Genomic DNA, 26694 nt, shown 5'->3' with positions numbered 1-26694 from the left:
TAAACAATCCTGCTAACTTTCTAACTCACAGCTTTACGTCTTGCTACAGTGATTTAAATCTCAGGGTTTAATTATTCATTTGTTTTTCTTTGTCTTGAAGCACTAAACAGCATGTCATGAATTTAAACTCAGTGGACAAAGATAAACGGTGAACAGAATCCATTGACAGGCATTTAATTAGGTTGTGATTCGATAAGTCAGAGTTGTCAGCCATCATGGTTAAATATACAAATAAATAAAAACGGACAAAAAGCACATCGCACAGCCTTTCACTGATTAAATAGTGTCAGAACTACGTAGAAGTTAGAGTTACGGACTAACTTAATAGTGGACTATTAAACTGTGCCTGTGTGCCTGTTCATCCACCTAAAAAAAGCAGAGGTATATTTCACAGTGTGTGGTATTCATAATGACCAGTGTGTGGGTATGAACATATTAATCATTTTTACATATATAGTGCAGACAGCCTTTCTTGTCTCACCTTTTGTGTAGGGCAATGAGAGCCATCACAATGATGAGTTACAGCTATTGCCATGAATCCACTGAGAAAGCCTGCCTGATACCAATTCTGTGCTGCCACCTAAAGGAAAAGTGAGGAAATACATTCTGCACTTCACCGTTGCTTAGAATACCATCCCCGAGTTGCCAACTTTCATGGCTGACTTGGCATGAGAATCGGTGGATCGACAAAGATTGATCAAAGCAGGGTATATTTTGGTGTGAGATGCATTGTAGTCAATTCAATTTCTTGTTCATGCTAGCATGAGACGGGACATGAATGCATGTCTCACGTCAAATGGGTATGGGTTGGCAACCCTGCCATCCTCATGATTACGTTGTGTCAATTTTCCATCTGAGAACCATTAACATCTATACATTTATATCTTTTCAGAATACGGATTAATCCATACTGCCGTCTGAAGAAAGCATAACACTGGTACACCAAAAAAAAAAAACGATGTTTTAAGACACGTCACTTCAAAGTATTTACATTTAATCAGGAGAGAACTGCAAGAGGAGGTACTACAGTACAATAGTGTCAACCTGGTGCATCACATTTTAGGCACTTTGTTTACAAAAATAAACGTGTTTCTCAGACCAAAATGAGTCTCAACAACCTTACATGAAATATTACAGTTTTTGTCAATTTGGTTTATCTGGGTGCAGATCTGAATCCAATGGTATCAGAAGAAAGTGAATGGGTTAACCTGGGACTTCTGATAATATCTGCTAGGTATGCAAGCCAACAGTACAGTACATTAACGGTCAGTTACAGTGATTGTCAGAAACTTAGGGAAGGGTGGTATGCACACATGATAACAGAAAGAGTGAAAAAGAAGTAAAAATGCATTGTGAATGACGTCAACCTTATCATGTCCTAGGATTTATATTAAGCATACGGTATAAATAAAAAACACACTTATATTGACAATGACTCATGGGAACGTTAAATGGTGCATGGTGGTTATCCTTTTCTCAGCCCACACAATTTCACTGTTTGACCATTGTAATAATTTGCGACCGTTGTCATGTAAAAACATACAAATCTCTGCTTGTGTATTCTGCAGAACCAAACTGTGGTGGCTGTTCTAGAATTTCACATAAATGTTACAGCACAAAAGCTTCCATTCCAACATACATCCATACTATTTTCTGAGCGAACAAAGGCAAGCTAGATGTACTGAAGTATGGAGTGACTGATATCAGTTTGCTTAGTAATAGCAAGTGGAACTGGAAAATTATGTAAGAATTTTTCAAAATTTCACTGAGTATGTTAAAAAAAAAGAAAAAGCTAGTTTCAATATTTCTGACACCAAACAATTCAAATAAAGCCAAAGGATCTTACAATTTAGCATTTTTGATCTACTATTTCTAACTGTTATAATCCACAGTAGCAATAAGTCAGAAGTGTTGTTTAATAACATGTATAACTCTTCTGTTGTGTTTATGACCAGTTGAACTGCTCTTGATGTGTTTCATGAAAGTCAACATGAGGAGGCTTGTTTTTAGAAGAAAAAAAGAAACAAACACTGGGAATTTTTCAACAAAGAAAGCACCTTAATGTTGGCATACATAATTATAAAAGAACTGGTATATCCTGAGAAAGCCCACACTTCCGCATACAAGCTTACAGCTGAAATTCTCACAGAAATGAAAGAAAAACCACAAATATGACCACTGCGGCATTTAAAATGACAAGGAAATAAGTAACATGTTACGGATGCCTATAGGGAGGTCAAGTTTTCTTTTAGTTAAAACATTGCCGGCATATGTTGAACATACAGCATCACACGTTAACATCCAGCCCAGCTTGAATGGTTTTGAGGTACACTCAGGCACTGTGACATGAAAAAGAAATCTAACAGTTAGTGTTTGAGTGGGCCCTTGAGGTTTGTTGGACAATGTACATCTGAGAAGATTCTCTTGAACTCACCACTGCTAGCTCCTCTTGCAACAACAAGAAAACAGGGAAAAGAGCAATACCTTTCTATCGTTTTTAAAATAAGTAAAACAGAGTTGATGTGACTTACAGCAAACAAAAAAAGTTTAAAAACAATTTAAAAGCTAGAATTGTGTATTGCTACTTTCATATGACACTGGGCCCACGTGAAGGTTCACTCAGAGTAGATGCATGGCACCAAAAAATATTAACAAGACCCTCAGGAAATACATCCAAACACAATGTGAAATTGGGAAACAATTTTCTGGGTATAACTGTTGACAACTAGCCGTTTCCACAGGAAAGTGTTTTGTTTTCTTAGTCATTTCCTCCCAACAATTCCGGACAAATAAGCCATAAAATGATACTCTCATGGTTTGTTTAAAACACAGAAGGAAAAAGATGGGACATACATCAAATTATATACCACAATTTAAAATATCAATGTTAATCTCCTGACATTGTGTGGGCAAAGATCAATTTAAACCATTTTTTACAAACTCATTTTTTTTAAAGGACAAAATACACAAACTGGATCATTCAGAGATTATGAAATCACCTGAGTAATTTGTGAATCGTCTGCATTAAAGTGACAGACAGCACCCTCTCTTTATACCAGTGATCTCTAAGTTTGCGCACTGTTAACATACAGTGTGTCCAGTTTTCACAGTTCGCATTTGTACAAACACAAAGGTTTAAAATTTAAATATACAAGGGATTATATACAAATAAATGAGTTTAGGTACCACACTCTTTATTATACCAATATACCAAATAAAAGCTTCTGGATGGAGAACTATAGATTAAAAATAATATAGATGTCATCTGTCTTTCAAAAATGAAATAATATAAAGTAACTTCTTTGTCTCTCTCTTTTTTTTTTTTTTTTTTAAAGGACGGCATATGGCCCAATCAATAGGCTCTATAACAGCTTTAGAAAAGCTTATTCCAATCTCTGGTTGCCTCCATCAGATGACGTTGACCATGGCCTATCCAGTCCTCTTGGTTGTTGAACATTCTACCACAGAACCAACAGGAAAAAGTGGACGGCTGCTCTGCAGAGCCACAGGATGAGGACTTCACCACCTCGTATCGGTTTCTGCTCATCTTTTTTAACTTCAATTTCAGGATGAACCTCTCCCTCACTGTGCTCCCAAACAACCTTGCCCTTGCACTGCTATGAGGCATGGAGGACTTTGACATGTTAGGCCTCGGCCTCTGGATGCCAGAGAGGCTAAGCTCAGAGAGGGCTTGGACTGTTCTTTGGGATAGCGCCACCTTGAGGACATCACCTTTAAACCTGTTCACAGACTTCATGATGTTCACCACTTCAGGGATGTCAGCATCGGGGTGGTTAAGCACCACAACGGGCTGGTTCTGACGGGGACACTTAATCTTCTGAAATGCACTAAAGGGGGAGAGTCTGAGAGTCCTTTCAACATCCTTAGGCACCGGAGCCCACTCGGTCGGCTCTGGTCTGCTGGAGAGCCTCCTTGCCTTGGATGGGGTCTCTAACAAGTCATCAAACAAGGCCTTCCTCTGCCTCTTCCTTTGGCTCATCCGGGTCTGATTCAGAATGTGGTGTGACTTTTTGTGTGTGATCATACCGTCCTCTCGAAGTCTCACTTGTGGCAATGTATCGGACAACTGTGATGCCATGGCTGGTTGGCGGCTAGAGCCATGTTGTAAGTTTGAGGCTTTCAGTCCAGAGACATTAACTATTGACCTGTTTGAAGACATCAGAAAACATGGGGACTGAAGAGCTCCCGTGGCCAGATAAATGGGCTTTTTGCCTAAAGAGCCAGGAACATTGGTGAGGAACCTGGTGCCATTGGGGCTTCTGACAATCTTAAGGAACACCCTGCTCCTCCCGCTTTCATTAGACTGCATGTTGGAACTTGCGGTTTTCCCCTCTGCATTATTAAGCAGTATTCCTGATTTGGCAGGAGAGATGTACCTGACCAGGTAAGCTTGTCGTCCTGCTTGAAGGGGACTGGTCTTATCTGATGCGTTCACAAGCATAGCCAGGTCTGGGCGGGAAGATTGCTGGGCTTGAGAACTTGAACCTGATGGGTCAAGACTAGAACTCCCAGAAACTGGGCTAACGGGGAGTGGCCTCTGAAGTAAATAGCACGTTGGTGCCCTATTTGTTGTCTGATCTCCAGTAGGAGACTTAACAGTGCCAGACAGGAGGATAGGACTTTTTAAAGATGCAGAGTTGACAAGGTAGTGTCCTCCACTGCTGTTGGTTCCCAGCTGAACAGATGATAAATGTGTAGCTCCTTTGTCCCCTCTACTGGAAGTCTTGCCCCCAACGCCAAGTCTGCCACCACTTAAAGTTAACGCAAGCCCGGTAGTTTTACTTGGTCTTTCAATTCCAGGCTGCATATAAGATACATTGATTTTGGATGCAGATGACTTAGTGATGAGTTTGAAACCAGGGGCACTTTTGAGCTGAACTGGCACCGCATACTGGTTGTCTGGAGTCTGAAGAAACATTTGCTGCTTACCCTCTGGCGTCTGAAGGATTTTTAACGTGGTTTTTGTGGGCCTTACAGAATCATAGGTTCCAGTCGAGGATCCCATTCTCTCTTTTTCAAGCTGGTGGTTTATTATAGCCTCTGAGTGCTTTTCAAGTATTCTGCCAAAGACTGCTACATCATGTTTGATACCAGGTCCCTTCTGACCGACATGAGGAGATGTGGCATCCTCCTTCATTTTACTTGACACAGATGGGGTACTTTGCACACTGGATTGTTTTTCTACAGAGTGGGATAAGTCATCAACAGCAGCAATGCATTCATCCACCTCTATGTCACTGTCAGACACTCTCTCTAGCGGAGCTGTACTGCATAGGTCGCCCTCATCTGAACTCAGCGTTTTACTCCCATCAGCTTCCTCCTCTCCACAGTGGCCTGTTTGAGCAGGAGGAGAGGCATCTAATGTCAAGCTCCAGTCAGCAGAAATCCTGAGATCGCTGCATTCCTCTTCATCCACTTCGTGAGTCTGCCCTCCACCCTGATCACCTGACAGAAGCGAATCAGGCAAACTACCAGATTTTTCCTTGGAGTAGTTGTGGAAACTGAAGACTTCCTGATTTGGGGAATTCATTGTAGAATTTAACACCGCACTGTCAGCATCTGCCACAACTGGATCCGTTTCTGAAACTGCATGAAGACCAGATTCATTCCTTAAAGAGGCATTGGGTTTACTGTCATTTCTGGTAATGCCAGAGTGGTTTTCTTGGGAAGTAATTGAGTTCTGTACCTCACTGAAACATTCAATAGAAGCTGTATGGTTGTTTTCAGGGAACTGGGCCTTGCTATCTGTAACATGAGATAAAGGGGTCTCAGAGTTTCCAGTATCTGTTGGTTTTTCAGAACCAGATGGACTGTTCTCCTTTGAATTCCGAGATGTGTCTGCATCAATGGAATCTTTGTGGACAGACAAAGGGTTGGATATTTCACTATCACTCCTGTCGGTGTTGCTAGTGGTAGACAGTAGTTGAGGAGTAGCCTTTTCAACTATGCCATCAGGTGGCAGAATTGTGTCAGAGGGTGGTTTTGATGGTATAGTTTTGCTATCTGTGGATACTACAGATAATGGTACAGTATCAAGAACAGGATTTGCATTAATTGCCTCATTGAGCACAATTTCATCCTTTGCAGAAGTGGAGGGAGCATCTGGCTCTTCTGTTCCACTTGAAGGCTTAATCTCAGCTGCACTTACATCTGTGGGTGCGAGTCCGTCCAAAGTAGATTGCAAGGTCATGGCCTTTTCAGCAGAGGGCTCTGCTATTCTGGTCTCATTTACATTGGAATTTGCATGTATGGTCTCCTCCACCACCACAGGGACAGTCTCAGACATAGCTGAACCTGTGGTTGTAGCTGAATGTGAAGTTCTGGCTTTCTCAGATAAATCAGTAGGCGAGGCCACATCAGTGATATCAGAATGCTTGATATTATCTTCACTAGATTCTGATGACATAGCTTTCTCATAGGACTCAGGGGAATGGATCTTACAAACTGAATTTGAATTTATGTCTTTTCCCTCAGTTGAAACTAAAAGTATCCTTATATCCTCATCTGAACTGAAGGGTGTGTCTTTATCATCAATTGAATCAGAGGTTCTGCCTTTATTCTCATCTGAATTCAAAAGTATTTCCATATTCTCAATGGAATCCTCAGTTGCATCCTTGTCCTCACCTGATTCTGAAGGCATGACCTTGTCCTCAACTGAATCTAAACTTGGGCTTTCAACTGAATTTGAAGGGGCACCCCTATCCTCGGCTGAATCTGAAGGTGGGGCATTATCCTCAATTAAATGTGAAGGTATGCTATCATCGTCAATTGTTTCTGAAGGTCTGGACTTGCGCTCAATTGAATCAAGTCTGTCTGTCTCTTCAGTGGACTCCGATAGTATGGACCTATCAATTGAATCTGAAAATGTGGCCTTATGAACTGAATCTGAAAGTGTAGCCTTAACCTCAAATGAATATGGGGGTGTTACCCAACCCTCTACTGAATCTGGTGGAGTGACCACATCCTCAATGGAATCTGCTATTTTGTCCTTGACCTCAGCTGAATCTGAGAGTGTGGCCTTACCTTCAGCTGAATCTGAAGGTCTTTCCTCATGCTCAGTTAAATCTGAAGGTATAATCTCACTATTAGGAGGTGTGGGCTCATTATCAGTAGAACCTGAATATGCGATACTGTCCACAGTTGCATCAACAGATGTGTCCTTACTATAAACAGAATCTGACTGAGTTGACTCCGAGTCCATCTTTGAAGCTTTGGGTGAATCTGAAGGTGAGATGTCATTTTCTGCTGAATGTGAAGGCATAGTCATATCCTCGGCTGCATCCAAAAGTGTGTCCATTACTGATTCTGACAATGTGGTCGTGTTTGAAAAGGAATGTGAGGTTGCAACAGTGTTCCCCAGTGATTCTGAAGGCGCGTTGCTTCCTGTCAGTGAACCTAAAACTGTAGCTTTGCTCAAAGTGGAATGTGCAATTGGGGGTTTGTTCTCATTGGAATCTGGAGGTCTGTCCAAGTGTGAGGACTCTATAGTTGACTTTGAGGGGTCGGAATCAGATGAACTGTTCTCAGAGTGAATCCCTCCATTTGATTGATGCACAGTAGTTTTTGACTCTTTGGTCGGGGAAGAAATAGTGCTTTCGTACTGAGATAAAGGCAAAAAAGGAATGTCTTCCAAACAGTTTTCATGTTGCGCGGTATAATTCTCTTTGATACATTTCCTAGATTGCTCTGCACCTCCAATACACTCTACTTCCATAGGCAACTCCTCATCAATGTCATTATCCAGATCAACACCCTTCATTGTCTTTGCAAGGTCATTTGTTGTCCCTGCTGTGCTGGATTCCAAAGAATCTGGCCTATGAAGAGAACCAAGTGGTGAAGAGACGACAGAACAGGGGGAATTATATGATTTTTCTCCATCATCGGAAGAATCTGGATATTTAGGTTCATTAGCTGTGTCATCAGTAGACTGAGAGTCCAATTCCTTTTCTGCTGTTGACCCCTCACAATGAGAAGATGGTTCTTGCTTTGTTGGTATGACTTTGAGAACCAAATGTTTTTTACCATCAACCATTTTGAAACCCATGACTTTTGTGGTACAATTCGGGGGGATAGAGATTTTATTCTTGACCATGAGAACAGTTAATCCATTGCTATTGTTGGGATTGAGAAGACCCGAGCCAGGACTAGAATCCGTCTCTGGTGGTTTGGGCTGGGGTGTGGCTGGTGAGGAGGGATATGAGCACTGCGGCTCTGTCTTGACAGCACTTTTCATCCACATACTGTTTTCTTTTTTGACCCTAACAGCCCTTTCAAGAAATTGCTGGGTTTCTTCCAAAGTTTTCTCAGGATTGTAGAGTCTCCCATTTTGATCCAAAAGACCCACACCAGGAAGAGTATGGAGTTTAGACATCCACTGTGGCTCTCTAGATCCCCCTGCAACAGGACCTTTCTTCAGAAGAAGTTTCAGCCCCGGAGGGGAAGTCACACATGGTTTCTCCTCAATCATTCTCCACCTTTTCCGGTCATTCTCTTCACAATGGGCAGTAGCCATGTGCTTTGTAAGGTAGTCTTTTCGTGCAGCTCCATAACCACAAAAGTGACAAGTAAAGGGGAAGGTTGCGGAGTGGACTAAAACATGCCTCTGGAGCTCCCTTCGTGAGGGACTATCATACTGACATTTAACACATTTGTGCCTTCCCTCATTGTGAGAGTGAATGTGTTGTACGAACGTGCCGGCATCTCTTGTGGAGAATTCACATTTCTCGCAGTGAAACTGTCCGTTTTGGCTGTGGCACATTATATAGTGTCTGGTTAACAAGAGCAAGGAGTACTGCACACCATCATTACAGATCTCACATGTGACCTGAGGGTTCCGGTGCCCGATGCGATGACGTTGAAGGGAGGAGAACTCATTGGTGACAAAACTGCACAAGTCACATGGATAGGTGGGGAGGGTGCCCTTGTGAGATCCCTGAAAATGCTTTAGCAAGTCATTTGGGCTATAGGTTGTGTCACCCTTGCATTCAGAACAACCGAAGCTGAGTATATTCCCAGAGAAAACAGCTCCCTGCTGCATCTTACAAGGTGATTTCTTGGAGGCTTTCCTGGCTGTTTGCGAGGTATCAGTACCTGCCTCTTCAACGGATGCTTCATCTTGGCCACCCTGGTTAATGTACTGCCTATCAGGAAGCTGTTCAGGAAGCTCTTTGTGGTCTTTCATGGGTTCTGCATCTTTTTCTGCGTCTTTGCTGCCCTCATCTTTCTCTAGGGGATCGTCTGGCATTGCCACGTCAGTCTCCATGTTTCCACTCACAGTTTCCTGTAGAAAAGGGAAAAAACCAAGAAAAGAAAAACAGATTTAATAACTAAACTGTTTCAGACCCAGGAGAAAACTTTTAGAAGAACTTCAATAAAGCATCTATGGGCACTCATGACAAAACAAAAACAAATAGTAGAAAATATCCCTTATTTTCTCAGTCATCGGCAGATATAGTACTTGTGTGAACAACTTCATTTGAAACATGAAGCAGAAATCACTTCAGAAGATTATTACCAAAAACATAGCCTAAACGCAGCACAACGTCCATTCAAAATCCAAATGTAATATATTTTTGTGTTGTGCTTTCACAAAGCACAAAAGACACCTACAGCAGCGCCCCTGTATCCGCAGGTTATACATTCTAAGACCTACTGTGGATACCCCAATAAAACAATTATATCAAGCTACTGTTATAAAAGTCTCTGGGTCTCTGATGTCCCGATTTTATTAGATTCCGATTCACAATCCAATTCCGATTCATTTTGATATTGATAGGAATGAGATATTAAATACTATATATGGCAGCTTTACATATTTAGAGAGATGTTTAAAAAGATCTAAAGTAGGGTGATCAGATGTATACCTTGTATATACAATTATTTTTATTTGAGGAAAGAAATGGCTATGCCATGTGGATTGTGAATGTTTCCAGAGTAACAATACACTGTTTCTGGAAAAATATGCTACTGCTGAATTTTCTAAATGTCATTTTTTAAACTAAAAACTACATTCTGTTCACTATATTTCAGATGACATTTCAAATTCCATTCATTCATTTTTCACACTGGAAAATCCAGACCGTGGTCCAGTCAAAGTTCACGTTTTTGTTACACTGTAAGCATTTGATCCGGTTAGATTTGGTTTACCATTGCAATTTAAAGAGCGCACTAAAGAACTTTGCATGACATACCTATGTTCTGCCGTCATCACACACGGTGGACTACATTTTGGTCTTTTAGTCCAGACCTTCACACCTGCCATTTTGGTTCTGACCAAGGTAGGTGTGAAAGCACCCTAAAGACGCAGGTACACCTGGAGAGAAGCCAGGGCATTTGGGAAAAAAGTTCTGCTAAGTGAAGCACTAATTTATATTTTTTAATTATTATTATTGTATTTGCATTTAATTAATGGTTCAGGAAACACTGACAATCCTGACATACATACAAAAAGACAAATCTTTGCACTGCCCTAACTAAAGTATCTACAGTAGGCTATAAGTATAATAAACTGTGTTTTCATTATTAGACTGACTGTCGCCTTATTTTTCATTTACTGTCTGTAAGAAGGACTTACGTTAAAACTACCAGCCGGATTTTCATGAAACTTGGTGGGAAGGTGAAGCTTGGGCCAGGGAAAGACCCATTACATTTTGGAGCCGATCCGATTCACTGGACACATCCACAAATTTAGTTTCACTTTCACTACTGTTGCGAGATACCGCATTTGGCCATGGCCGAGGTCTGCCCTCTCTGAGTGCACTTCTAGTTCATGAAGTAACTGCTGCTGTGCCACCTGTGTAAATTGTGCATATCTCCTCTCTCAGTTTGGAGACAGTATGGTCCCAGCTGTTGTTTCTATTGTAACAGCCTTTCAATGAAGACAAAGAAAAGGAAGTGACATTCTACATTTGTTTGTTCAGCGCTACTGGTAAGGCAGTGATACTGAAGGAGATGGAGCTTAGCTCTGGCAGGCGCGATTTGGATGTCAGGAGGCAGAGGTCAGCTCTGTTGGGCTCCAGCACAATTTAACCCCTGAATGTTCAGCTACCTGTTCAGTTGGGCATGAACCATTCACCTTACTAAACATTAATATCCTTCATCAAGAACATCTACAACCTCTATTGACCTTCAGTTTGTAATGCCTTACAGGCTGAAATCAGGCTAAAAGGCTAGAGTTTCAGGTTTCTCTCAACATTATACAAAATAGGCCCTATTACACAACTTGTGGAGAGGGTTTTCGAATGACATCATAAATCCAAAACCTTACTCATACTCATTACACAGTATTCAACATTAAAAAGAACACAGAAAAATAGATAATGTCCTAAACTCACCGGAACACAATATCACTTGCACTACACTTATCCAACAGACTCAAGAAAGCTTAGTCCATGCACGTGCAATACATACGTATAGAACTGAAAGAAATGTCTTTGGCGGGAACATTCTCAAAAGTGTATTTGTCCCTCTTCTAGCTTCCCATGTGAGCCAAGTATGCCATCAAGGAGGCTTAAATGTATGGTTACAGGAAATAACTAAGGAGATGAACACAAGGTTCTGTGTGTGTGTGTGTGAGGGAGGGAGAGCGAAAAATGCATTTCCACTATTTTTTTTTCCAGAAACTGTACAATGCTGTCTGATATGTAAGCGAGAAAATGTCACCTTGGATAAAGATGTCTGCTAAATGGACCTTTCACCTTTAATAAGGTAACATCCTGAGGTGGCTGGGAATCCAGTCCGGGTCAGCCGCTTGGAGGGCGGCGACCACTAGAACAACAACACTCCATTAACATAAACATACATATTAACTAACATGGGATGCCTTTACGCAGTGGTGGTAAAGGTCATGAATGCCACTCCGGGTGGAGGTGGTCTGCGTACCCAATATAATATTGTGTTTAAATTTAGTTTCCCCCCCCTTATTTTTAGATTGCGTTTGTTGTCTGATAGATGCACCCAGTGTGCAGTCCACTTACATGCAGACTTAAAGTAACAATACGTAACAATTTTACCTTAAAATAACAGCTTGAAAAAAATTCTGCCGCTACAATTACTTTTAATATGGAGAATGGCCTCTCCGCCATTGCCATCGGGGGTCTGTAGGGAAAATACTGCGGTATGTAAGATTTCTGGAGCCGCCCGTTCCTGGGCGGAAGTACTTCTCTCGTTAGCGATGTTAGCACGCTTGGACATTGATGCTAGTAATAAGTGCTCTTGAGTAAGCTTCTTTGTTATTGTGATCGCTATCTGGCTAACTTGCCACCCAAGTTCCACTAGTCTCAGGATATTCCAGATATTTCCAAGGAATTTAGCGATAGTTGACTTTGTCCGTTAACTTTCCCTTACAGCCAGCTGGTCTATGGTTCATGTTTCATTAGCTTAGCATGCTACTTGTGTGTTACCTGACTTGAGTGCCTTGATTGTGCAAACCGTTATACAGCTGTAGCTGCAAACATACTGAATTGGTCCTTTTTCCAGCTATCAAAAGCGGCAAGTAACGTCTACTCCCAGCAAGGGACATATTGTGATGTACATCCCCGCCAATGTCATTTATGAAAGAATGCAACGTAGGCTGTAGCCTTATCAGTGTCATCCCTGTCTCACGGAGATATGTAGTTTTTGTAGATGCCAAAAGTCATCGACCTCAGTCCCATGTCAGACTAGCATGCAAATAAGTTTATCACACGCGAAAAATGTGGTCAGTCTTCGTCAATCTCACGCAAAGTAAGCCTTGGAAGTTTACAACCTTGGAAACCTAACTTCACTAGCTTGTAATAAATTCCGTTCCAATGTATATTATGAATATGTAGCTTTTTGATGTCGTCAACAATATTGTATTCGATAACACGTACTCCACATTCAAACACTTAGAAAACAATGTATATAGGCTGAAAACGCGAGCAGTATTTCATCTAAACTAAATGTTGTCATTGTTTTGGTTATGTTAGCATTTATCTCCAATATCACAATAAATAGAACTATGCAGTCATATTTCTGTAAAATCTTTGAATATTCTTACCATCTCGGTTGACATAATTTGTTGGTTTCCAATATCTCGTCTAATTTGATCTTCAGCTCATTAACAAATACACGTGTATGCGAAGCTGCCTATATCGTAAATGCGTTTTTACGACACTGGCGTAAACGTTAAATACCTCCAAGACTTCAGGGGGAGCTACAAGCCAAAAACTACTTATTGCTGCTTTAACAAAAGATACACAGAGGACAACTGTAATATCACTAAGATTATCGCAGAACACCTGTGGTAGTTGTGGAACCTTTGAACATTCTATAATTTTGAATATTCTGAACAATATTAACACTCCTCTATCAGGCATGATGTTATGGAACGTGTCATGGTGACTACAGATCACACCTGAGGTTACAGAATACAGAAACGAATTTACTACCATTACACTCAGCCTGCCGTTAGGGCTGGGCGATGGGGACCAAAAATCATATCTTGGTATTTTTAGGTTGAATGGAGATACTCAATATACATCTCGGTATTGCCTACGAAGTGGGCTACATTTTCACAAGCACCTTTATTAAAAGACATGGGCAAAGTAAAATGAATTCTGTTTGAATTCTGATTTTAGGTACAATAATATGTAAGTAGCATGCATGTTTTTCTCTAAAATCCCTATCAAACAATCAAACTCATGCTATTTTATTTAGGCTGGAATATTTGCAAAAACATTAAGAACCACAGTGACAAACTGAGGTAATTCTCTAAGGTCTTGGGTGTGCTATAAGCATAATAGCTCTTAGTCACTCCATTCATATGAACAAATAAATGTCCATCTAACATTTATGACCCTATCATTGTAGTATCATAAGGTATCAATGTGAGGGCTAATGGCCTTGAACCATGCATATGCAGAGGGGGGCTGTTTCCACCCCTCTCCACCCTAACACAAAGCCTTTCACAAGGGAATGCCTTTTGGAGAAGAGAATAAACTCTTTTAGAGAGAAATTATTTTACAAAAATCTCCCCACTATTCTCAGTATATACACCTATAGATGAAGATACCTTTTGACACAAATTCCGATCCATAACCAAACTATAATGTATAAGTCTACAGCAGGGGTTCTCAAACTTTTGCAAGCTGGGCCCCCCCAAAGCTGGTTAGGGGTAGTTGGGGCCCCCCCGCCGCCCACCGCCACCGCCCTCAACTACACCACCATATATACGTATATAGATAGATAGATAGCATATTGTTATTGATAGGCCTGACATGTCAAGGTTAGGCTTTTGTTATTGTTAGGCCCATACAGACAATTATTATTACTATGTATTACTATTATTTGTATTGTTATTATTACTATTATTATTAGCATTATTATCAGTAGTAGTAGGCCTATTAGTAGGCTATTAATATTAGCAGCTATGTGAGCCTGCATGTTTTCTTATTATAATAATCATCATTATTATCACCATCATTGTATTATTATTATAATTCATGATTATCGACCAATTATTATTATTATATTATCAGAATTATAATACGTGTTATTATTGCTATTATTAGGATACTGTTATTATTATGGGCCTCTTGTGATATTTACAAAAAAAAAATCTTACAGGTCTGTCATGTGAGACATGAGCCTGATTTGCCTTGCAAAGGTCCTCAAATCTTGGGGCAATGTTTGACAAACATATCCTCAGGTCATCCTCGATCTGTGCGCAGTTGCGGTATTTCATTTTGAGCGCATTCAGTTTTGAAAAGCCTGCCTCGCACAAATATGTCGACGCGCAAAGGAGGAGCATTTTTAAGGCTATGTCGCAAAGCTGAGGGTATTCCGGCATCATTGCTACCCAGAATGACGAAAGAGAAGAGGTGGTAAACAGATGCTTAAGTCTACTGTCACTCTTCAGCTCAATAAGCTGCTCTTGCATGTCTATTGACAGCTCGTCTGCTGAGCAGATAAATGGATCAGAAACTTGTCCATAGTTGTGTTTGTTTGCTGATACAGTGTGTGTGTGAAGTTAATACAGTTCTAATTTCAACGTCGTGGTCTTGTGAGTGTATGTGTGGCTGTGAACAACTTGCACACGAATAATGGATAAAGCTGTGCTATGCAATGGTTCCTAACAAAACAAATTTTACACAATGTAGACAGGGACAGCACAGAATAGTATTCGAGTGCTGGTGTTTTATTTGTTGCAACACGTTGGATGATCAAAAAATGTAAAGGTAGGTGTTAAGGAGAAAATGGCTAGCTGCAGTTGGAAGAACTTAGCTAGCTAGAAGGCTAGCTCCCGGGCCTACGAGCTTTTTAAAAAGACTGTGGAGCAAATGACTCCTTAGAAAAGGCTACGAATAGACCTTCTGCAAGTGCAGTTAGGAGTGATTACTAAGGAGTGAGTCTTTAAAAAGACTGTTTATAAAGCAATGAATATCTCAATGATAAAGCGTGTCATCTCAGTGAGGGTGTCCGCTTATCATGCCTACAGTCGTTTTATACTCGGAAGCGTAGGCGCAACTCGCGTTCAAATGATAAGACTCAGTTTTGATTGGTGGATCAGGAACGAAACAGTATTTGATTTGTTTGTGTCAGTCCAGCCCCTTGCATTTCGCTACTGAGGGAGCTTTCACTAACCAGTGACAGGTCGGCGGTCGTTTTTTTTTTTCTCCCTCTGTGACATCGCGCCCCCCCTGGAGAGTGTTCGCGCCCCCCCCCACTTTGAGAACCACTGGTCTACAGTAAACAGCCCAAGAGCTCAGCACTAGCACACACAGTAAACTGGAGAAAATAAGTAAACTATTTTACATATATCTCCACACTTTTTGCAGTATACACTATACACACAAGGGTAGATTCAAGGTTCAAGCGGGTTGAGCAAGACGGAAAAACTTTCAGGAGGACTCAGGAGGTTAGGTTTGAAGATGGGAATCTTTTTATTTTTCCCAAAGATAGCCAATAAGGCAGAAATAATAATGAAAATACTAATAAAAAAAATAAAAAAATACAAAATACTTTTCAATACAGAAAATAAATTAACATACTACACAAAACAATTAATCAAATAAACAGTCGCCTGACTAATATGACCACACTCACTGGTCAAAAGGCTAAATTCGGGGAGCTCTAAGACTTACGCCTCGACATCACCTGATTTCTAGAGACTAAAGAGCCCAGCTTAAGTTAGGCCTAAACACGCCCCTTCAATTGGCGCATACCAATATAGAAAAACATACAGGGGTGTCTCAGGCAGGCAAAAACCATTAAGCTTCAACAACCACAAATCCACATTCCAAATAACTGGAAAATTGCAGCGTTACATTATAAGCACACTTGCTACCTGAAGGCATAGCCAACTAGTCATATAACAGCATAAAAACTATTAATACCAAAGCTTCCTGGTAACCCGGAAGTCACAACGTCTTTTAAACCGGCATTAGGCGTTGGCCATTCTCTAAACAAACAAACAGCAGACGAGACACTGAACACCGGTAAGAGGAACGCTATGTAATATGACATTTTGATGTAAGATTTTAAACAAAATAAACGGAACATTTAAGAGACAAGACATTGTAATGTGTGGTTAATTTAACAGAAACAATGAGTAAGGATGTTTTTAAACTGTAAAGAGGTGTAATGGGGGACAATAGTGGTAGTATAATTCACCGTTGTGTAATGAGATGTTAAACAGCAACGGGAATAACAGAAGTTGTATGATGAATGACATGGTTAACAAACATTTAAAAACTGCATAAGGGCACAGACATGAAACACACACAGGCAAACATTTGCCCTCTGTCTCTGTATGTAAATGGAGGCAGCGCATCGCACCTAAAGAAGCAAATGCAAAATTCGGACAGAAATTACACTCCATAACTGTCAAAACATATGATACTGTTTGAGGAATCGTATAGTAAATAGCCCAAGAGCTAACGCTAGCACACACAGCAAACTAAGAAAAAATACTCATGACTGGTCATAAAACACAACCTATTGCACAGAGAAACACAAGGTTTCTTCGTTGTTTATGAATATGTGGTGTATTACTTCTCGTCATAAAACCGCTAGCAAATATGTTACACAAAAAAACGTTAGCCTATAAAACATGCAAATCTCCTACTATGATAGTTAGACATATTTAAACTTACTCATCAAGTTCCTCCTCAGATAGAAGTAGTTCATCAAGTTTTGGCTCCATATTACACTACATCTCACTGTCCTTGGAATTTAAAAGCTTGGTTTAAAAAAATAAAAATAAAAAATACTTTAGTTCTCTCCATATCTCCGTTGACACACACGAGTGGGTATGTATTACATCTCCTTCGATGTAATTCCATAACTACTACCATCTACTCCCAAATGGCAGGGCTTGCCTCAAAATAAAGGAATTACTCTTGAATTCGGGGGGGGGTCAGTGGTCTTTCTCTCGTGTGGTTTATCTCCTCCCTTAAATCCACCGGTAATGAAGTCTTTAGCATGTGAACAGAACAACTAATGAAGGGGTGGCTGCTTCCGCTGTTCTACTGGTGCTGTGACCGATGTACATATCTGAACATTGAACATATTTTCTGTCATTTTCAAACAGCAATTTTATTATGGCGTGCACTGGGCCCCTGGTCTTGCTTCGGCTTCTTGGACGGGGGTTCCACCTTACTCAGAACTGGAGCAGACAGGGGCAATCCAACTGTTTAATTTAAACAAAGCATCGCAAAGATCCCCGGGGGTACCCAGCGGGGAGTATGCACTCCGGAATCAGTGACCTTGGTGCAGAGCAACCAGAGTACCAAGTGAAGTGTCAGATACACAATTGACAACCGCAACCTGCTCAAAGGTTGATCCACGCCTGGGTTGTTAGAAGGTCCCGCCTCGGGAATGGCCAACCCGGAGTGAACACAGGCCATACCTTGCCTCTATGGTCTGACCAACTCAGCTTAACAAGAAGGTCCGATCCACTCATGGGCCAGTGTGGTGTGTAGAAGCACTCATGGGCCAGTGTGGTGGGTAGAAGGCCCCTACCCTGGGTATGACTGGCTCGTGGTTGAAAGAAGGGTCACTCAATTGAGGAATTCAATATATTGTGGTAAAAACCTCAAATTGAATAGTGTAACTGTCATTACATGTGACTGACGTAACATATTTTAACACCAGGCCTTTCAGCAGAAATAGCTGACCTGGGGTTTTGTTTGCTATGGAGAAGTTACTTATAACCTCTAGTAAGAGAATTTGTGAAAGGCAGAAAAAAAATCATGATGGAAGGCGCAGCAATAAAATAAACTGATGTTTCGTGTGACTGACGTTTCTTGTCGACTAGAACAACCTTTGGGACCATGTACTGGAAAAATAATTCAAAGTTCTTCTCAACAGTTGTAATTATGTCAAAGTAATCCATTTTACTTTACTATCTCAGAGAGGAATTCCATACTGAAGGCCAGTATGTTTGTATTGCTAAGTGTGGTGGAAAGCATGTGAATGAAAACTCAATAATCTGTGTGTGGAGAAAATGAACAATCAGTATAACCTCCATGGCATTCTGACAAACTACTGAAATGATCTACACTATTGAAATTAATTAGATTGTGTGCACTCTATTTAAATGTGAATCAAGTATTGTCTGCTGGAAGCTCCGCCCAGCTCTACCTGCCATGAATCCATGGCATGCTAGCCTTGATGCTAGCATGCCATGGGATTAGAGGGTGAGGTTTACATTACCTCGCTACTTTGCATGTGTTGTATCAGGATATTTTATTTTTTGGAACATTGATGAGAAGATGGTGGAGTGTGTGTCATTAACAGCTTGCTAGATCATCCCCTTGAATTTCTACAAGAGCTTGAGGCTTTAGAGCCACAGCTGTTACATAACAGTGTATTTTGTAAGAGCTTCAAAAATACACTGGAGCTGATTTGTTGTTACAGACAGTAATGCAACATGATGAAAACCAGTTCTGATTAGTCGGTTAAATTTACGTTTAAATTAGTTCCCTGCAGACCAAGTTTGTTTTCATTCAAGTTGCTAGCCTGCAAGACTGCGCAGACATTCTGAAACACACCAGGATGGAAAAAATCTATTCAAATTTAGACATTCTTTGTTCATAACAAATGGTTGGTTTACGCAATACTCATATTGCTTTGTAAAACAGCTGTGCTCGCTTTACAACCTAATCCCTGTACCTATGTATTTTAAAGGTCATAGACTTCAGTTCTCATGGGTCAAATACATACATAACATATATTAATCCAGAAATACAAATAAAGTGGAAATATTAAAACCTAACTTCAGCCACTATCTTATATCAATTAACATTTTCCTTGGCTGCACACAAAGCCAGGAGACCTAAAAAAGCAGCCGGCTGAAATTATATAAAGTATAGCCTCAACTGGGCCTTTTTTCCTCGAATACTGTATTCACTTAACACTTATGTAGGGAACACTCATGCACCTCACTCAAAACACCATGCACCAGATTTGACCACATTGAACATGCCTGTTGTTTTTTTTTGTTGCAGTAAATCAATTCCACAACCAAGATGTTTTGGTTAAAATGTGCTCACAGAGGACATGCCAATACGTCCACAGCCATACTACAACCATGCAATCGTTCATACACAGGCACGGATGCTGCTTACGCAAGATTTCAAAGTTCAGTTTAGGGTTTGCATTGTCCAGCTTACTCTTCCTCCTCAAAGGTCACACGGCATACCTATGTTTCTGACAAGCCTTAATCAGTTAAGGACAGCACAAGGGAGCCACAAGAAAAAAAAATAGCTTACTATATGGAATTCAATGAATGACCCTCATAATCTTCTGACAAAAAAACCTGATCTGACAGATAAATAACATTTAGGTTAAGTAGGCCTAATGTTTAGGCCTAGTCTTGAATAACTAAGACCAAGTCAGCTACACAAGCATGATTTTCATATGACTTATTCCTCCATCACAAAAGTGCAAAAGAATTTCAACAAAAAACTGAATGTATAAAATAAACAGCAGACACACTTTCCTTCAACATAGCCACTTGAGGTGACTTAATGTCAACTGGGATCGGTCATAAAAACTTGCAGGCTTTTCCTATTTTACCTGTTGTACTGATTTCTTCCTCTTTAGAGTGAAATGCTTACCTTCAAGATATTTCCAGGCTTCTTTCCAACACTAATATAACTGAAGTTAATTTGAGAGTTTTCTGAACTTTTATGACCTTTCCAGGTAGAAAAGGATGAGACTAATAAGTCAAAGTCAAATACAATTAACTTACCGCATATTCAATGCATCAAATAAGCAAATACCCTTCTTCCATTTTGAACATAAAACATTTTCAAAACTATAAGGTCAATAACACTGTTCAACTGATGATGTTACCACCACGAAGCACAGAAATAAATGCAAAAGGCTGGACCTACCACAACAGGATGATGGTAGGCTGCACAAAAGTGTGGCAGTCATGAAGATACAGATATAGATAACGTGCTATAACAGCATGCATACTTGGTTAAAAAAAAAAACAATATCTCTTAGGCCTTGACATTGTCGGCAAGGCTATGTATGGAAGAGGCCTACAGCATGGGCCGCTCTAATGCAAGTCGCCTTTTCTCAAGAGAGCGGGTAGCCCAAATGACTGTCACTTGTGGTGACTTTTGACAAGTTGAAATTGTGCATCATCTGTGGAAGCGCGAAAACCTGCAACTGGAATTGTACTAGTAATGTAGCTACACGTGCAAAGAAAATGAGTAATAAAATGACCCTGTTAAGACACCCAGGCATTCGGCTCAACCGAGAGTTAGAGAAGTATTCCAATTGTCATTCACCAACTTTAAGCGACACGGCGTAGCCTACACAACAACCTCATAGAAGTATTACGACAATCGAATATGTGAAACATCAGCATTCAGACACCTGCAGACTATATCGAATCCACGTTTTAATAATTTTTCGTAGGTGAGTTGCCATAGACTTAAACGCCGATAACCCGGCTATATTTAATGAACAAAATAAAGCTAGTAGCCCCCACCCACGCTAGAGAATATAATACGATTAAAAGCATAAACTGAAAGATGCCAATGAATATGTACTGCTCAACAAAGCGACACAATGACGTTTCGTTTCCATACTGTGTTTTTACAATTATCATTTAGAAAGCACACGGTTTAGAATAATTTACCTTTCTTTTCTCTTCAGTCTAGCAGGTCAGTGACGGCGGCCATGACAGTTCCATCCGGGTAACAGCTTGTGTGCTGCGTGTTGGTGGTGAAGCAACTAGCTAAAGCGGATGAATATGGATTACCTGTAAGAGTCATTACCCCTACGCTTTTTGACAAATGTCTGAATATCTCGCGAAATTAAACATAAAACCACATGTGTTGGAGAATGGTGAATCTAGATTACTTAAAGCATCAACACAAGGCGCCAGCCGAAGGTTCCGTCTAAGCCCCATTACTAAAAACAGCCACAACGTATTAGCAATGTTTATAACAACAGTATTAGCTCATAGTCCTTTGCTTTCTCAATGCGCAGTTTCAGTAGATGTCAGAGGCGCCATTACAGATACGAATGCGCGCCATTTCTTCCGGTGAAGAAGACTAGAAATCGTCTCGAATCAGTGGGATTTGGTCATCTGATGGAACAATTTATGACTAGAACATTCCACATTCTGGCTACGAAGTACAATATTGTTACATGCATCATCATGCAATAAGCTAGCCGACGCAACTGCTTTAATTAAATCAGGCAACAACGGTCTACATCTAACTGTATTAAACCCTTTGTTTACAAGAATAGCTAAATCTAATTTTGTATCCTCAGTTTCTAAGTTTTCCAGACTTTCCTGCTTTTTGAATTTATCAGTAAATTGACCTTACAGGCCACTCAAGTAACATTAACATTGGTAAGTCATACAAGAGAGCTTAACAATGAGTAGACAGCCTTAAAAATATGAAAGTTTAGCCTCAGAAACCACATGTACAGTCATCTCAATGGTAGAGAAAATTCTGAGCTGCTGTGCATGTAGCCTACTTTCTGAGAGGCACTTCCTCAGAATGAAAAAAACAAAACAAGTAACAAGGCACACCGCACCCATAGCAGTCTTCAGTGATTTCCATATGGGGGAAAAGAGGACAGGACTCTTTGGCCTTTGGTGAGGAGGGCATTATGCATTATGGTTATGCATTATTTTGGGGTCTGTGTATGTGCTAGGGAGAGGGGAGGCTACAGAGCTCAAATGAGACTTGAGTTACAAAAACACAGAGTTTTTCTGACTAGGCTATAGGATCACAACTTCCTCTCTGACTTTTTGTGGAGGGAAAAAATGTAGGGCGATCATCTGCCAACTGAAATATGATCCATTTCTTTTCCTCCCACTAAGGCCTGTCTCATTTAGCAGTAGTTCCGGCTAGTTTTATCATTTGAGCTGATGTGCATACAGTGCCTCACACTCATGTTTTTTTTAAATTTGCATTTACATTAAATGTTACATTTTCTTCCCATAGCAGAGTGAAGCAAACTCATAGATCTCTGACTGGTGGAGCCAAATGATAGCATTCCAATGGTAATATGTGTGCTTGGAATGATCCATGAAGAGTCACATAATGTAACTCATATCCACAAGGATATGTTACTGTGGACGCAGGAAACTCAAAACAGGAAGACGATAGTGAAGTGTGCAACATATCTACTGATTTTATTGCTGATTTTATCTGCTAAAACAGAGCATCTGAAACCGAAGTATAGCCCGTTGTCTGTGGATGCAGCAGCATTCATTTCCCATTGTTTAAAGAGCTCATACTCACTGAAATTATGTCATATAGAAAAAAACGCAAGTCTTCTTATTGCCTCTTTCATTCTCTGTGGGTATGCCAGGCTTGGCAGGCTGATGCATCTCCAGGGTCTATCCATCTGCTTCTTCAGCAGTTCCCTTTAAATTATTAAATAAACTTTTTTATTTTCATATTTTTTCTTGGGCTGCCATTTTCAAAATCATTTCTGATCTAAGTTGCAGTTATGGCAGTGTGGAAGTGGTTCTTCCACTTTCAACAGATAATGGGCTGGCGTCCCAGTCTTGCCATTCCAGTGAGAGACACAACTTTGGAACGTCCTTCCTTGTTCTTTTGTGCCAGAATAGTAAGCAAATGTTATTTACCCACTCCTTGACTCCTTGACTGAAATATTAATACACAGACTATGATTTCATTTTGACAGACAAACAACATTTGGACAGAGAAAATGAAAATAAACAGTACATATGTTGTCTATATGTTTTAGGTGATGAAGAGCCATGCCATGCCATCCTTACAGGAGATAAACCATGTGATTAAAATCTGCATAACACAACAACCAAGCAATAGGAAAGATGCACTCTATTGTGCCTTAGTGATGTCATCTGCTGTCAAGCACACATTTGTTTGGGAATATTAACACCTATTTGATGGGTGTAATTATCCACCTTTGAATAGTAATAACACATGGGCCTGATGTCATGCAAGTCACACCTTTTTGTATGTGAGAGTTGACGCAATGTCATGTGACTATTGCATATGAGGTCACAACCCAGAATTAAAAAGTAACATCACTTGATATTCTTATTTCCTTTATGCTTTGATTTACTATGATATTTACAGTTGATACAACATAGAGCTGCTTTAATTTTAGAAGACTGCCCTTGTAATGAGAAATAATTTATCTCAATTTATCTAAAATAATACTCATGCACAATGAGCATGATGCATATAAACATGGAAATATAAATCACAACAACATCTATATATATATATGAACATGAAAATATAGATCACAACAACAGGCAAGACAACAAGCAACAAGACTCTTGAACCTTCAGCCAGAGCAAGCAGGTTTGGACGTTTGCAGACATTAGCACACTGATAATGGCTTTGAGTGCAGTTCATGGTTTAATCCTGTCAAGTACAGCAGTTGTTACCATCTTTGATCAGTTTGAGGAAGGTCATTTAGCAATGAAAGTCTTATCACTCTTAAATGTTTCTCAATGAGGTATTATATGCATCTAGTCAGTGTGTATTTATTGTATCTGCTGAATAAGAAATACATGTCCATTCATGTCTTTACCCAAGTTTGTACAAGTACTTGTTTGCAAACTGAATAAGATGACATGACATTTGTCTGTTGCATGCCAGGGTGGTCAGTGTTAAAACATTAAACTAATTCAGTATTAAGCATATGCAAGTGAAGGACTTTCAAAAATGTCTAATATTAACCTTAACATCAGGTGGAAGTAACTTACTACATGTTCGACTCTACAGAGTTGTAAAACAGCAAATTGTCTTTGAAGAATATTCTTATGTAGCACATGAATTATTCTGGAAACAGAACCAGGAATTCTACATTGTAGTCTTTTCAATAAAAAGTCTTATACAGAATAAAGGCATATGTAAACATTTTCACTGGATTTACAGTTAGTTATTGGTCACATGATTACATTTAAGACCAAACAATAGGACACCAATTAATAGACACTTGAAGCTGTGAATTGCTCCAGAACATCATGCTTAGCTGAAGTTGTCTGAAGTTTGACAGAATTTCTTATGTGTGAATGCATATCAGATGTAAATGGGGGTGTAGCAGAGCAATTGTAGGCACTGTCACTGACAGAGGTCATGTGATCTTCAAAGTAAGATGTTCACCTGGCCACACCCAATTCAGAGGGGCTTGCCTTTGCATCCAGGTGGGGAGAGGGAGGTATAAATACAGTTGGCCTTCAGGTCAGTGTCAGCATCTCACAAGGAGCAAGCAGATAGCACCTCTGGAGCTTTAGGAACCAGAACGCCAGAAAAAAAGACACGAGACTACCAGTTGAACAGTGCAATTGGGATTTAAGAATATCCTCATAAACATGTGGAATGACTGCAGTGTTGGTGAGTTTATTTTGGATAACCTCTCTTTATTTATTTTTGTGGAATTTGTTGAATGTGTGTGTGTGTATTTTGTGTAGTGTGTATTTTCCCTCTACACATCCTTGTCCAAACGTCACTATCTGTAGTGTGTGTGTGTGTGTGTTGTCTATCAGTGTGGGATACATGGCAACAAAAAAAGACACCTCTCTTTCCCACGGCTCCCTCCCCAACGTGCTTCCCTCCTTTCCTCTCCTGTTGCCATGGTCTCCTGTTTTGATTTTGTCTTGAAAAGTCAAAGGTAAAGTTGTTGAAGTATATGTTTAATGTGATACATGTTGCACATGGCCATGTTATATGCATGGCATGCCAATGCGAACATTATGTGATCAGTTTTTGCAATTAACTTGACTGAGGCATGGCCATAACGTGAACATTTTTCTCCTCACAGCCCAAGATGGCTCCTCACAGGCCCATAAGATGGCAGGCCGCAGGAAGAGAACCAGCTTCACCAAGGAGCACTTAGAGCTCCTCCGCATGGCCTTTGAGGTGGACCCTTACCCAGGCATCAGTGTGAGGGAGAGCCTGGCACAGGCAACTGGACTTCCAGAGTCCCGCATTCAGGTATGTTCTTATAGAGAAAATATTGTTCACTGATGAATGTTTACCATATACGAATATATATATATACATATATATTTATAAGAAATGTGAAGACAGAGTTGTCTGACAGATGGTTTCTTTTTTTTCATCAGGTATGGTTCCAGAACAGGAGAGCCAGGACTCTGAAGAACAGGAACAACAGGATGACCTCTCCTCCATCTGCCTCTCTCCCTCCGAGCCCCTTCACTCCATCTCTAAACCACAGGGCTGAGGACAAGAGCCAGCAGAGGGGCACCAATGACGTCCTCTACATGAGCACCAACAACCAGCCGGCAGGCCACTCTCAAATCAAGGAGGAGGACATGGACTGCTTCTACGACAGCCTGTCTCCCCAGGCTTCTGGCTTCTCTCAGAGGGACATTGGCTACTTCAGCACTCCTTCCTTCCGGTCAGGGCAGAGTCGTCTGCTGGGCAGTGACTCCAGCCCTACCTACCAGACCCCCACCATGCACCACAACGCTCGTAACAACTGGAGCATCACAGCGACTCCCGACAGCACTTCTCCAGAGTCCCTGTGGAGTCCTCAGTCTTCCGTGGGAAGAAGCTTTGCCAGTGACGGCCAGTTCTTCGCTTTCCCGTCTCAACCTGGACCACCACCACCCTACCCCCACCGAGTGTCGGTTCAGTCTGGGTACATGGGGTCGGTATCCAGCTCTCCTGCCTCACCGGATTCGGCTTGCTGTGACATGGGGCCGGACAATTCCTCTCTCTCCGCCCAGTATTCCTCATTCAGTGGGATGTGGGACATGTCTACCCCAGAGCAATTTACCAACTTGGCTCCTCTGCCTGACTTATCTTCTCAGTGTCTGGAGGATGTCCTTGGGGAGATGCAGCCAGACTGGTGGAAGGTCACAGGGCCTGTGGATCCCCTTAGCAAAAAATGAGACTTTTACTAGAGACTTATTCACACAGCAGAGCTCTCTGGAGCTTCTTTTAAGCCTGTATGTTTTTATTGCTGCTACCTCACAATTCATGCATTTGTAGAAAAGGAAAACTTGAGCTTTAGAATGGATATTTATTTTGTATTTATTAGTATGTATTTAAGGTATATTTATTTGCTGGTAGACTATTTATTAATTAATTGAAAGGAATAACAGTGGTTCAGTATCTAAACATGAAAACAACAGTGTGGCCATTAATCATCATAATTATTTAAATAAAGTATTTGTATGAAATCCTTTGGTCTTATCATGTT

At 40.6% G+C, this 26694-nt stretch overlaps 2 protein-coding genes and 1 long non-coding RNA gene across 3 annotated transcripts; 2 read left to right on the top strand and 1 right to left on the bottom strand.

Moving 5' to 3' along the window:
- Positions 1-977: 977 nt before the first annotated feature.
- On the bottom strand, positions 978-22450 carry si:ch211-214e3.5 (zinc finger protein 518A). Its single transcript, XM_012814662.3, has 2 exons — positions 21140-22450; positions 978-9301 (listed from the first exon to the last, which is right to left on the bottom strand). The coding sequence occupies exon 2, from the start codon at positions 9281-9283 to the stop codon at positions 3374-3376; it is 5910 nt and encodes a 1969-aa protein (XP_012670116.2). The 5' UTR covers positions 9284-9301; positions 21140-22450; the 3' UTR covers positions 978-3373.
- On the top strand, positions 21162-23518 carry LOC116218587. Its single transcript, XR_004162937.2, has 3 exons — positions 21162-21264; positions 22967-23094; positions 23236-23518. It is a non-coding gene; the product is annotated as an uncharacterized LOC116218587 (long non-coding RNA).
- A 1320-nt stretch (positions 23519-24838) lies between these two features.
- Positions 24839-26627, top strand: mxtx2 (mix-type homeobox gene 2). Its single transcript, XM_012814495.3, has 3 exons — positions 24839-24860; positions 25288-25460; positions 25592-26627. Exons 1-3 carry the CDS (start codon positions 24839-24841, stop codon positions 26381-26383), a joined length of 987 nt encoding a protein of 328 aa, XP_012669949.1. The 3' UTR covers positions 26384-26627.
- Positions 26628-26694: the final 67 nt, after the last annotated feature.

This window comes from Clupea harengus, chromosome 23 (genome assembly GCF_900700415.2).
Source record: "Clupea harengus chromosome 23, Ch_v2.0.2, whole genome shotgun sequence".
NCBI lineage: Eukaryota > Metazoa > Chordata > Actinopteri > Clupeiformes > Clupeidae > Clupea > Clupea harengus.
This window is presented reverse-complemented; position numbering and strand designations above follow the sequence as displayed.

Excerpts from the sequence above, each read along its gene's own strand:
- si:ch211-214e3.5 (XM_012814662.3), bottom strand. The coding sequence starts at position 9,283 with ATGGAGACTGACGTGGCAATGCCAGACGATCCCCTAGAGAAAGATGAG.
- mxtx2 (XM_012814495.3), top strand. The coding sequence starts at position 24,839 with ATGTGGAATGACTGCAGTGTTG. Across the intron at positions 24,861-25,287 it reads GTGGAATGACTGCAGTGTTG|CCCAAGATGGCTCCTCACAG; the intron begins GTGAGTTTATTT and ends TTCTCCTCACAG. Across the intron at positions 25,461-25,591 it reads TTCCAGAGTCCCGCATTCAG|GTATGGTTCCAGAACAGGAG; the intron begins GTATGTTCTTAT and ends TTTTTTCATCAG.